Below are 14,422 nucleotides of genomic sequence, written 5' to 3'. Positions count from 1 at the left end.
CACATGCGTGCTAGTCGTTTCCAACTCTAGGGGCCGGTGCTCATCTCTGTTTCAAAGCCAAAGAGCCAGCGCTTGTCCGAGGATGTCTCCATGGTCATGTGGCCAGCATGACTAGATGCTAAAGGCGCATGGAACGCTATTACCTTCCCACCGTAGTGGTCCCTATTTTTCTACTTGCATTTTTACGTGCTTTCGAACTGCTAGGTTGGCAGAAGCTGGGATGAGTAACAGGCGCTCATTCTGTTATGCGGCACTCGGGATTCGACCCGCCAAACTACTGACCTTCTGATCAACAAGCTCACTGTCCTAACCCACTGAGATTGATTATGTGCAATCAAATCAGTGCTGATTCTTAGTAGCCACATACCAAATTTTCTCCAGGATGATTTATCCCAAACCTAGCCCTTCAGGTCTTTCAGGTACACTCATGGCTGTTGTAATCAAGTCCATCTACCTTCCTGCCCTCTTTTTCCAGTTTTCTCAGCATGGTAGACTTCTCCAAAGAGCTAGATCTTTGCAAAATATGTCCAAAAATTATAATTTGACCTTGGTCCTTTGTGCCTTGACTGAGAACTCTGGACTCTTTGTTTTAGGAACCATCTGTTTTTCTTAATCACTGTATTGATATTTTCATGAATTTTCTATCTGTCCTTCCTTTTCAAAGTCCAACTTTCACTTCCCTAGAGTGTCCCCCCAAAAAAACATTGGTTACATGATCCTGCTCTTTGTAGGAGATATTCTTTCCTTTAAAAAGCATGACAAATGTGAAGTAGAAAATTACATTTTACAGTAAGGACAAATTAAGAATAGGCATTCTCAAACAGTGAATGAATATCCTGCTGCTAATCAGCTGTGAGAGTGGATGGTGATGACATAAAACATTTTGGCAAGTGCTACAGGTTTTGATTGACATGCCTCCAAGCAGCAGCCAGTCTTTCTGCTGTTCTCAAGTCCACCTCTATTGGACTAGATAATGCTCACAGCATGAATAGAATACTGCTAGTTTTTCATTACTCATGTTATGACTGAAACCAATTAATAGGCAAGAAACAGCTGAGTTCTTATGTTAAAAGAGCTATTCTACTGACCTGATAACTAACATAATTGTGGAACATTGCCCTATTTCAGGATGACAAAAGAAAAACTAAAGATTTTTTTTTACCATGTAGAGAAGTTTTTAGAGCAGGAATTTCCACTTTTAAACTCTAAAAATGTCCAAAATAAATTTATAAAAATCTAAAAGGCAAAATGCTCAACTACAGAATATGAACATATAACTCAAAAAGTAAAGTTTTAATATCCTCTGGTTTTCCAAATTTCTTTCTTAGAAGTGATAAGATTTCATAATTCCAGATCTCCAGCTTCTGTCCAATCTTTTTCCAGATTCAGTTATGATCAAGACAGAAAATGGCAAAGTATCTTTTCTCCCTCCCCATATACTTTTTTCTCCTTGATCATAAAATCTCCCTTTGATCCCACTACTGTTAACTTTCCATTAGAAAAACTACAAAATATTGGAAGGTCACCAAAACTGGTTAGGGCAAGCAATCCTCATTCAGCCTAATTCAGCAATTCTACTGAACTGGACCATTGGGGACAAGCTAGAAGCTATAGCTGATATAAAATACGGCAACAAGATCATGGGCAAGACAGCCCTGTTAAATAAATAATTACACCTAATATTAACCGGTCAGTCCTAGAGGAGATCAACCCTGACTGCTCTTTAGAAGGCCAGATCCTGAAGCTAAAACTCAAATACTTTGGCCACCTAATGAGAAGGAAGGACTCACTGGAGAAGAGCCTAATGCTGGGAAAGATCGAGGGCAATAGAAGAAGGGGACGACAGAGAATGAGGTGGCTGGATGGAGTCACTGAAGCAGTAGGCGTGAGCTTAAATGGACTCCAGAAGATGGTAGAAGACAGGAAGGCCTGGAGGAATGTTGTCCATGGGGTCGCGATGAGTCGGACACGACTTCGCAGCTAACAACAACAACAACAAGGCTTCTAAGCCCAAGAGCTGGCCATTATTTTTAATGCCCTAAACAGAACACCAGGATATTGCATATCAGGCAATGTCTAGCCAGAATTGAATTGGTGTGTCTAATCTGCTCATTGAGATTTGCAGGATGCAGGCAGCACACAAAACTACACCCCCTCCAGTCTGCAGAAAAACCTCTCTCCATGTAACCGGTCCCTGGTGCCCAAAAGGTTGGGGACCTCTGGATTCTTTTTACATTTAAGGTATTTCTATTCTTTTCTCTTCAAGTGGGTCTACAATTCAGCTTATAAAAATGAAGTGCCATTTTAAAAAAAGATCATAACATAGGCTGAGAGAGAAATACCGGTAAGTCAAGAACCAAAGTTCTCAGAGCAGAACAGATTCTATCATAGAATCATAGATCTGGAAATGACCTTACTGTTACTTAGGTTCCCCAATCAGTGCAGGATTCACCAGAGTATATCTAACAAATAACCATCCAGTTTCTGTCTGAAGATCCTCAGCAAAGGAAACTTGCCATCACTCCGTCCAGAAGTCAATTCCATTGGCTGACAATTCATTCAACCAAGAAGTTCCTCTTCTAATCTGACCCTCCTTGTAGTTCTAACCCACTGATTCTGGTCCTGCCCTCCAGGACAATAAAGAATAATTTCTATACAACTGCCCTTTAGATAGCTGAAGACTACCATATGCGGGGGTCGGTTGCCTCCGGAGCTCTGGAGCGGGTCGTGGGAATACCTATTCCCACGACGTTAGGGAATGGCAGCAGGTGTACGAATAGAGGGCCGTATCGATATCCGGGAGGGCCTCCCCGCTGTTCACAAGTGGTGAGGCGCTCCGACCCTCTGCTTCCGCCCCGAGGTTCCAGGAGCGAGGATGTGCAGCCACCTGAGCTCCGGTTGGTGTACTTGAACACCAGGTCCGTTGTTAATAAGGCTCCTCTTGTCCGGGATCTGGTCGAGGGTGAACATGCGGACCTGGCTTGCATCACAGAGACTTGGTTGGGCCCAGAGGGTGGTATTCCTCTGGTGGATCTTTGCCCACCAGGTTTCCGGGTGCTACACCGGCCTCGGGCTCAGGGGCGGGGCGGGGGAGTGGCGGTTGTCATGAGGGAGACCTTGTGCCCGCAGGAGGCCACCGTTTCCCAGATAGTCGGGTGTGAGTCTCTCTTCCTGAGATGTGGTCCTAGGGCGCAGTTGGGCTTGCTGCTGGTGTACCTTTCGCCTAGTCACGCAGCAGCAGCCCTGCCTGAGCTTCTCAACATCCTCTCGGGGTTGGTGATTGAGTTCCCCAAACTTATAGTTCTGGGTGACTTCAATCTACCATCCCTGGGAGGATCATCTGAGTTAGCTCGGGAGTTCATGGCTTCCATGACAGCCATGGACCTGACGCAAGTAATTTATAGACCGACTCATGTGGGAGGCCACACCCTTGACTTGGTTTTCTTATCTGGATGGTGGTTAGATGATCTTGGTGGGGGCTCCCCAACTGTTATGCCCGTGTCATGGACCGATCATCATCTCCTGCGGCTGGTCTTCCGTCTTGCCACTCCCCGCCGTGGGTGTGTGGAGCCAATTAGATGGTACTGCCCCAGGCGCTTAATGGACCCTGACAGGTTCCAGGCAGCGCTGGGGTCCCCACCTGCCTCCTCTGCTCACAGCTCGGCAGATGCCTTAGTGGAAGCCTGGGAAAGGACGACCACGGAGGCACTTGACCGAGTTGTACCCTTGCGGCCCCTGACCCGGCGCAGATCCCAGTGGGCTCCATGGTTCTCTGCGGAGCTCCGGGAGATGAAGCATTGGAGACGGGGCCTAGAGAGCGGTTGGAGATCCAGCCGATCTGAATCCGACCGATTGCGACTAAGAACCCATATTAGGTCTTATCTTGCGGCGATAAGGGTGGCGAGGTCTAATTACTTCGCTATCCTTATCGCGTCCGCAGATAATCGCCCGGCCGCCCTGTTTAGGGTGACCCACTCCCTCCTTAATCAGGAGGTGAGTGAGGAACCCTTGGAGGGGCGTGCCAAGGAGTTTAGTCAACATCTGTTGGACAAAATCGCTCGGATTCGGACCGGTTTGGACTCCGACTGGGCAGAGTCTGACGATCAGGACACGGGTGGTCTTGTCAATGTCATCTGGGAGGAATTTGATCCTGTAACTCCGGAGGAAGTGGACAGGATTATGGGGAGGCTGAGCTCCACCACTTGTTTATTGGACCCGTGCCCTTCCTGGCTGGTCTACGCAGCTCGGGAGGGGACACGAGGCTGGTTCCAGGCGGTTATATCTGCCTCTTTGAGTGAGGGTAGTTTCCCCGTCGCCTTGAAGGAGGCGGTGGTGAGACCTCTCCTCAAGAAGCCTGCCTTGGACCCAGCTGTTTTAAATAACTTTCATCCAGTCTCCAACCTTCGCTTTCTTGCGAAGGTTGTTGAGAGCGTGGTGGCACTTCAGCTCCCTCTGGTTCTGGATGAAGCGGATTATCTAGACCTGTACCAATCGGGCTTCAGGCCCGGGGACAGCACGGAGACGGCATTGGTCGCGCTGGTGAATGATCTCTGGAGGGCTCGGGACAGGGGATATTCCTCTGTCCTAGTCCTATTAGACCTCTCAGCGGCTTTCGATACCATCGACCATGGTATCTTGCTGCGGTGTCTCAGGGGATTGGGAGTGGGAGGCACGGTTTTTCAGTGGTTGCTTTAGGGGCCAAGCTCCTCCAAAAGAAAACTTTCAGCAGCCCAAGTTTTGAAGGATGAAATATAAATTGATTAGGTAAAAGGAATGAGGCTTAAATTACCAATTTGACAAGCAAAGTTAACCACTGATGCAATGGAATGAAGTACACATTCATCAAAGCAGCAAAAAAATGAAATGTTATTAACTGCCTAAATATATGCTTAGATATAAATTTTACAGTTTTCAACATTACTAGTCTAAAAACATAGAAGAGTATCTTTTACCATTATACTTTTACAGGTTGGCAAGCTTTGTTTAACAACTGCAATACAGGTAATCCTCGACTTACAACAGTTCATTTAATATTTGTATTTGTAATATTTGTATTTACTGTTTTTAGTGGGCATATATTTAATTCCTTTTTAACTTTTGTATTTTTGTATTTTTTATATATTTGCCCTGTTCACCGCCCTGAGTCCTTCGGGAGAAGGGCGGTATATAAATAAAATTATTATTATTATTATTTAATGACCGTTCAAAGTTACAACAGCGCTGAATAAAATGACTTATGAGCGCTTTCACACTTATGACTGTTGCAGTAGCCCCATGGTCACATGATCAAAAATCAGACACTTGGCAACTGACTCACATTTATGACTATTGCAGTGTCCTGGAGTCATGTGATCCCCTTTTGCGACCTTCTGACAAGCAAAGTCAATGGGGAAGCCAGATTCACTTAACAAGCGTGTTACTAATTTAACAACTGCATTGATTCACTTAACAACTGTGGCAAGAAAAATGGGACAAAATTCACTTAACAAATATTTCATTTCCCAACATGAATTTTGAGCTCAACTATGGTCGTAAGTCAAGGACTTCCTGTACATATATATTTCAACAATAGCAGAGGGGACAGAGGAGAAAATTCCATCTTTAAGCCAGGAAAAAATCCTTGATAAGAACAATTTAATAAACTTCATAGCTTCACAGAAAAATATGGAAAAATCACTACAGAGTAAGCTGCCTGCACTCTTTTGAACATGGATAAAAATATTCTTTCTTTGCTTTTTCCAAAAGTGATAATTTAATTTATTGTCAGCTCTTCTTAACTTCCAACTCTACCTAGAAAAGACCAGTTATCAACAAGAAGCAAGACAATGTAGAAGCCATGCACAACACACACACACTAAAGCTCAACAAGCCAACAAAACCAATACAACATAGTAGTTATGTATTTAAATACACTCTGGAACATACCGTAATTGTAATGGTCTGGTTGCTCTAAAGGTTGCACACTAACGCACACACAAACAAAATCAACAATACAATTTTGAAATTTACTATTTATAATCTGGAACTCTCAATAGCATAATACACACATTGCATTGGGGTCTTTGCATTTGCCTAGTATACAATCTACAAACTCAGTTCCTTTTGATGAAGTATTTTATAACTTTCCTACAAGACAATCAAAACAGCAATCTTCATCAATGCTTATATTTGGGATCAGCTACCCTGAATCATTCTAAATGCAGTATCTAATCTTACTTGGTGGTCTGAGTTGGTGACCACACAAGCTTTACAACATTTTAGCCAGAAACTGGTGCTTACTTCCAGTTTACAGCAAAACATGTCCACAGCAAACAATGGGTCCACTTAATGGCCATGATATTTGCTTAACTGCCACAAAAGAGATGCCTGTCCAGTCACACAATGACCTGCTTTATAACCACCATGACTTATGACCGAAATTTTGGGCTCAATTATGTACATAGGCTGAGGAATACAGTATATGTACTGTCTATAGTGTGTACATGTAGATAAGATGAACTTAATTTTTTTTGGCAGCTCAAAATTCTTGGCTGATTTACAAGTATATATGGTAATTTCTAGGGACGTGGTGGCTCAGTGGGTTAGAACGCTGAGCTTGTCGATCGGAAGGTCGGCAGTTTGGCGGGTCAAATCCTGAGTGCCGCATAACAGAGTGAGCGCCTGTTACTTGTTCCAGCTTTTGCCAACCTAGCAGTTCGAAAGCACGTGAAAAATACAAGTAGAAAAATAGGGACCACTACGGTGCGCCTTTGGCGTCCAGTCATGCCGGCCACATGACCACGGAGACGTCCTCGGACAAGTGCTGGCTCTTCGGCTTTGAAACGGAGATGAGCACCAGCCCCTAGAGTTGGAAACGACTAGCACGCATGTGCGGGGGAACCTTTACCTTTACCTATGGTAATTTCTACTTCAAGACCATAGGAAATATACAGAAATTTCTTAACGCAATACAAAAACTCCAGGTGCATTTTTTCACTGACACATTAGCAATGGCATTTGGCCCTATATACCACCCCACAGTGCCTTACAGCACTCTGCGTGGTTTACAAAGACAGAATATTGCCCCCCAACAATCTGAGTCCTCATTTTACCAACCTCGGATGGATGGAAGGCTGAGTCAACCTTGAGCCCTGTAAGTATTGAACTCCAGACTGTGGGCAAAGTTTGCTTGCAATACTGCACTTTAACCATACATTACCTTTATAATTTAAATATATGAATACTGAAGGTTTATACTCTGATTTTTCATCTAATTGTCTAATTAAAATTCATGATGCTACATTATTTTTATCCCCAGACAACATCAATCAACTTTTACAAACAAACTGAAAGGATAGCTGGATTTCAAAATGATTTAGCATACCTGACAAGCAAATGTAGGTTAAGTATTCACCCTGACCCCCAGTTGCCAGGAAAGGAATCCTTTTCTTCGTTCTCCTTTTTACTTGGACTGCACCCAGCATCCTTTCATCATGCGGTGCAAAAATCTCTTTATTGATAGCAGATTTGGCACTCATTATAAATCAGATACAGATGGAAGATGTTCCTAAAATGAATTTGTACAGCAAGCATTACATTTTGGAAGAAATATTTATATAACAAACTGGTTTTCTGTCCCCTCCCCTCTAATAAAAGTACATACTTGTGTACGCACATACAACCAAAATAGCAAATAACTTATTCAAGTCTAGAATAATCTGCCATTTAAACGACAGAAAGAGCTTCAGAGTCAGCTTAGACTACTTTTCTGGCTGGTTATTATCTTCAGTAGGAAAGGATAAAACTGTAGACTGAAATTGAAGGGGAGGAGCTTTTTGGCTTTTTTAAAATAAACAATTTAGAGTTAAAGATGTAAGCAATAAAGGATTTCCACACAACAATATGAGAAATTAGCAAATTAGTGGGCCAGATATTGGCGATAAATGTTAAATATTCACACATGGCATAAAAAAAACAGAGCATCTAAACATGAGGTGAATTCAGATGCAATACCTTTGAACAATCATAACTGAACAAATTCCATAGAAATCTCGGTAGGCTGATCCACTGGTAAAAAGCATCAAATTTTATTTCAGACTACTCTGTGTATTTGATAAAGATACTAATTAAAAGCACGAAGAGCAAAATACGTCTACAAGGAAGAGTAGAAAGTATGCAAACCTATCTTGATAGCCGTGTCCATGCATGTATAGTAGTGCTCCAAGCACACCATGTTGCTTAACCTCCCTTCCAAAATGTTTGAAGGTAAAGCCTTAAAGACTGACAGTGGAGGCACTTCTTATGTGTAACAGAGAGCATGGTGGAAAAACAGAAAGAGCTACTGCAGAAGCTTTCATAACAATGATTTCATAGTTTGGATTGATCTTTCTGCAGATCCAGCTAAAGACTCTTTTGATCATTATCATATTTTTTTCTGATCCAATCATTAGCAGAGATTAACTGAAAGGAAAATGATACTTTTGCCCTGGAGGATGTAAAATTGTTGGGAGGACTGCTTGGACCTCTAGCATTACTGTAGTCTTTACCAATATTTCAGGAGGCAAATTCTCATGTGAGCCTGATGGGACCCAGGGTCATGACCCAGGATACAAACTCCAAAAAAAAATCCTTATTCCGGCTAAACCAAAGGAATGTTCACCTCAGGAGGTATTAAGTCAGGAATCATTTGAGATTGATTTAACACAGGCATCATCAGAATAGTTGGAGCAGTCAGATTTTTTTTTAATCCCATTTATATCCCGCCCTTCTCCGAAGACTCAGGGTGGCTTACAATTTAAGCACAAATCAATGTGCTTAGCAATAGCCTTCATTCTATGTATATGCCTGCTTATTAGGGCTTTCGCCCCCCCCCAAGTGGCATTATTACAAAGTCAGCTTATTGCCCCCAACAATTTGGGTCCTCATTTTACCTACCTCGGAAGGATGGAAGGCTGAGTCAACCTTGAGCCTGGTGGGATGTGAACCTGCACTAATGGCAGGCAGCTGGTGTTACTTAAGGAGGCATTAGCCCACTGCTCCACCAAGATGATGACATAAGACCTCCCAAGCCTTGTATTCAGTGAATATATCAATGAAGCACCTTGGCAAGTAAGGGAGTAGCTCTCCTGATTAAAAATAGCTGGCATCATCAGCTGGCCTGCTTTAAAAGGCAGCCCTGGAGCTAAGCTTCTTCATTGGAAGCAACTGTCTGATTTCCTGCTCTGGGGTGTGGCATTCCTGTGAATAGTGCTTGTAGAACTCTGACTTTTAGATTGGCTGCCAAACCTGACTTTGAACTTTGCACTGGAGTTTGATTACTCTTCGGTGTGTCCTATTGAAAGTAAAACCACTAAAAGCCAGCTTTCTTTCCAAGAGACTTTGTTAGTTTACATTTCTTTCCTTCTCTACTAGGTGTTCCTGTTCCTTTCATGTTGGGTTGAATATATGAAAGTAACGCTTAAACAGGGATTTTATTATTTGGTATTGATTTCTCAGAGCAATTTGTACACTTTGAAATACTACTGGTTTTATGACACTACAGTTTCATTTTCTAGTGTAATGCAATGACAAATTTGGGACCTAGCAGAAGCCATAACTATTGATTTTTAATGATGCATTAATGTACGTGACTTAGGAAATACGGACATTAAGCCAAAAGGATTCATGATGAAAGAGTGCTGACTTTCCTAATGCTTTCAAAATGTTCAACCAAAAAGACTAATTGGTAATTATGACCCAAAGTGGTTATATGCACCAATTTGTTTATTGCTCACCGAGGTATAGTGTCATGTATAGATTATCTTTATGGCTATTTCTTGATAATTAGCTGAAATAGAACGTCACCAAAAAGTGTTCAAGATGCATTAAGTTGAAAAGCCAAACCATTATCTAGATTATATATAGATTTTCAAGAAAGCTGAAATACTTAAGTACTGAAATACAGTACAGATGAATTTTCCATTCCTTACAACATGTATCTTCAGAATCAGTTTGATGAATTAAGGCACCAAGGTACTTACTATTCTAGTCCCACTCTAGGCATGAAAGCTGGTTGGGTGACCTTAAGCCAGTCACACACTCCCAGCTCAAGCCAACTCATAGGACTGTTGTTGTATGGAAAATAGAAGGAAGGGTTATTAGGTATATTTTCTATCTTGAATTATTTACAAAATTTATAAAAAGTAATAAACGGGATAAAATAAACTAATAAACAAGTATTCAACATTCAAAGATCCTTTGCACTATTCTTGCCCATATACAGGTATATCATCTGAAGACATTTGTTGGGGATCTATGAGGAGAATTTCCAGGGCTGGCTTCAACTGGAATTAGCAACTCCTGACAAGATGAGGAAGCCAATTATGGCACAACAATTTTCTTTTTTAATTTTCTCCCCTTGTTGGGAAAAAAATTAAATTCAGGGTCTTTCTCAGTGTAGAAAGCACAAAACATAAATTACAGAAGTTTTCATAAACATTCCTTCCAGTAAGTTTGCTTCCAAAGTCAGGACTTCAGAACAGGGTAATTTAGAAAATAGTCTCACATTAAAACTTTCTATGACCAAGAAAAGAAATCAGGATGATCAAAATTGCTATCACCAGCATTGGATAATGGCTATGCTACCAGAGAAAAATGTGTGAACTACTCTATTCTATATACAAGGACTGCAAGAAACATGGTATAGTTGTTAAAGGAGAATAAATAGTTGAGGAAGGAGGAGAACCAATGGAAAAAATTGCTGCCCATTCCCAACTCCCAGAACTAGTCCAGAAAAATATGATGATCGATAGTATCAATGTGAGACATCAAAAAGAACATGGATGGATGCACTCCTCCCATGTTGCTCCCACCAAAGTTCATCTAAGATTGCAATCAATGTTGCAGTCTTCTCACAGTTCAGCCTAAACCCTGATTTGAAGGGTCCAGATAATCTGCTTAATCCAGGATCTTTTGAAGCTGTCAAGTGACCACTTTCTCTACAACTTTCCCTAAAAAGGGAAAGTTGGAGATCAGATAAAAACTGTCCTGATTAGATAGGCCAAGTGATAGTACCTTGAGGAGAGAGTTCACCACTGCCTCTTTAAGAGCCAGTAAGACCACTTTCTCCCTCAGGAAAGAATTAATCACTAACCAGACCCAATCAGGCAGGCAGCCTTAACCAGCCAGGAAGAGCATGAATCTAATACAGATGTGGCCGAGCTGTTGCAATGGCTTGTTCATTTCCTTAGGTCAGGGGTGTCAAATTTGCAACGTCATGTGACGTGTCGCGACATATCACAACTTTTTTTCCATTGCCATTTTCCATTGGGGTGAGTGTGGTTTTGCTATGATGCATCTGGCCCACGGGCTGGCAGTTTGATACCCTTGCCTTAGGTCCAACAGGATCAAATCCCCTCAAATAACCATGCAAACCTTAGCTCCCATAACCTCCACTAGTTCTGCCCCAAGGCTGAAGTTCAATCAAGACCAAATATGAAGAGCTTTACCTGCTAGATGGAGAGAATACTCCTTACAGAGACACCCCCATCTCAATATAACTTCTTCCAAGGAGGAACAGAGTCATCTGAAACATTCATTGAATCACTATCTGCAGACAGTTACATTTTGCCCCCTTACCATCACAAGGTAGGCTCTAATAGCTCTAGCAGCTGTACAATCAACTTCAATTCCTGTCTTTTGCCAGCAGCTCCCTAGCATCTACTAGGCCAGAAATGTCAAACTCACGATGCTGCGCAACATATCGGGATGATTTTGCCATTGCCGGCAATGGGGTGGGCACAACTTCCGCATGACGCATCTGGCCAGCGGGTCGACAATTTGACAACCCTGTACTAGGCCTTTTTAGTTCCCTCAGCCCTTTCACATATCACAAAGAATTATGGAAACTGTGGGCATGGAGGGGCTACTCATGTGCAATTTGATTCAAAGCTGTGGTCACTCTTCAATTCTAAGCAACCTGGACTGCATATATTCCTAATATGTTGAGTCATTCGTTGATTTGTTACCAGAATTTAAATAGATGTGCCTAGCAATGGACCCACTGATCACCTGGAAATGTAATAGCACTCAAATCATAAGCATTATTAGATAGCTAGGTCAGCCTGAGCAAATACATCTTTTAGGAAGCTTGTAAAGTGCCATGGGATATGAAAAAAAAAATAGAAAGTTTATTAATTTCATCATGAATCTGTTTAATTTTTTGATACAGCAGCATAGAAAAGGAAGAAAACCAGTCTACTGCTACTCAGGTGCTTCTTGTTTTTAAGACATAATAACTTGTTGCTCAGAATGGCCTTACCAAAATCATTCATTCATTCATTCGCCACCTTATTTCAAAATCAGCTTTTTGCTGATGGAAAAGATACAGTTCTACCTATATACAATATACAATAGGTATATTGTAATACAGCATGGCATTTCTCAGCAAGAAGCACACAAATATACAAGAATTAAGCTACATTTCCAGTGGTATTAAAAAGTATTCAATTGGTTTTAAATATATTACTCTTTTTTCCTCTTATCTCTTGATCTTCCCAGGAAAGTCTAGATGTTTGCATGTCAGCCAAGCCTTTTTTTCACTTGAAAGTAAATACAACGTATTCAAAATCATGGGTATGTAAACATCCAGATATTTTAAGCATTTCAGGAAACAATTGCTTAAGTACATATGTTTTAAGGCATTACATATGTCATAAGTACCAAAGAGACCAGCAATTGAGGGAGTTGGGAAGAAAGAAGAGAATTAAAAAAAATGCATTAAAACAATGAAAACACATCATATAAATGTTGCCCCCGTGTTACAATCCTATATATCAGGCATGTCAAACTCGCGATGTCACATGATGTCACGTGATGTATTGGAGCTTTTCCCCATTGCCGGCAATGGGGTGGGCGCGGTTTTGTCGTGACGCGTCCAGCCGGCAGTTTGACACCCCTGCTATATATACTTGCTTCCAAGTAATTTTCATTAAACTCTTACTGAGAAAGTATAATACACAGAAAGGTAGAAAATGAAGTCACCCTTGGCTTGAAATAAAATACATGAGCCCTAAGAATTTAGCATTAAAATCAGAATAAAGATGAGCAATTTCATCTTGAAAATTCCAGCTGTTCCAAGCTCTGCCATGGAGCTGTTCTGTGGTCTGTGATTAGGCCATGATTTTTTCCATCTTTTTTTTTATCTTAGTCAATATAGCAACAGGGAGCTGCCATTACAGGTGTGCACAACCTTTTGAGGGAGGTTTGTTCCTCCTTAAAGTACCCTCTGAGCATCAAAGTGTTCAGCAGCTACACTCTCTCAAAGGCATGGAGCAGCTTCTTTGGGAACTTCTCTTTGCCATCTGTGTATTCACATATACGTACCTGGACAATGCACAAACACCCACAAAACTATTTTGCCAAGTCTTTATAAGACAGAGGTTCTAAGCTTTAAATAACATGTTGAGAGGAGCACTTTACCTGCTTCATAAAGCAGCGTTATGAATGGTTTTGCACAGTCCAACCGACCAAGGCATAATTGTTTCTAGCTTAAGTTGGATGGGTGACATGGGATGTAAAGTGCTGGATCAAAGCAGCATGAATAGATAGAGTTCTCTGAGTGCAGTTGGTCATCACCAGCTGCACTACTTTCAGCTGGACAGGACCAGCATTATTACTATCCCAGTATGCCCTGAAGTTGCCACCTGTACTATAATGGACAATATAGTAAGTGATTACTATTCCCACAAAAAAGTAACAGAGAAATTAGTATCAAGCATATAGTGGGGCATTAAAAGTAATAGCCAACAATTTGAACTGGACCAGAAAACAAACCTATGCAGCTCAAATAACAGTGGTATTATGTGTACCATCCTAGGGATAGGCAATACTGTCCATACCATTGCATTTTGTACTAGTTGTAGCTTCTAAATACTCTTCAAAGATAGCCTTATAGGGCACACTGCAATAATCCAAATGGAAGATCACCAGGGTATGAGTGACTTGGGGCTTCACGATTCAGGAAAGGGTGCAACTGGCCACAACCTGAATTTCCACAAAGACCCTCCTAGCCATGACTGCCACTGGATCTCTGAGGAGGAGTTGTGAGTCCAGAAGGACCTCCAATTTGCAGTGGGTCTGTCTGAGATAGTGCAACACCATCTAGAACTAAATATGATAAAACTCCAGATCCTGAGACTCCATGCACCCATAGCCACCCCACCTTCCCAGGGTTCAGCTGTTGAGTATCATCAGCTTAACCGATGATACTTTATCCCATGGTCCTGGATGAACTTACCTAGCAGGTTCGTGTAGATTTTAGAAAGGAGAAGAGAGAGTACCAAGCACTGCAGCACTCCACAAAGGAGAGGCCTTGAGCTGGACCTCTCACTCCTTATCAACACTGACAGGGACCAGCCGGGGGAAAAGGAGCCTAACCACTGCAAAACTGTAACCCCCAGCCCTA

The 14,422-nt window shown here is 41.9% G+C and overlaps 1 protein-coding gene across 1 annotated transcript in view; it reads right to left on the bottom strand.

Annotated features, from left to right (window-relative positions):
* Nucleotides 1-14,422, bottom strand: part of STXBP6 (syntaxin binding protein 6) — a 78,199-nt gene that overhangs the window by 48,053 nt on the left and 15,724 nt on the right. The window contains exon 2 of the mRNA XM_083373921.1: nucleotides 7,364-7,546. Coding sequence (XP_083230047.1) covers nucleotides 7,364-7,517 — 154 coding nt within the window. The 5' untranslated portion in view covers nucleotides 7,518-7,546. The remainder of the gene's footprint in view (nucleotides 1-7,363; nucleotides 7,547-14,422) is intronic.

The sequence above is a fragment of the Vipera ursinii genome (genome assembly GCF_947247035.1).
Source record: "Vipera ursinii genome assembly, chromosome: 1".
Classification (NCBI taxonomy): Eukaryota; Metazoa; Chordata; class Lepidosauria; order Squamata; family Viperidae; genus Vipera; species Vipera ursinii.
Note: the sequence above shows the minus strand (reverse complement) of the source record. Positions and strands in the feature narration are given on the sequence as shown.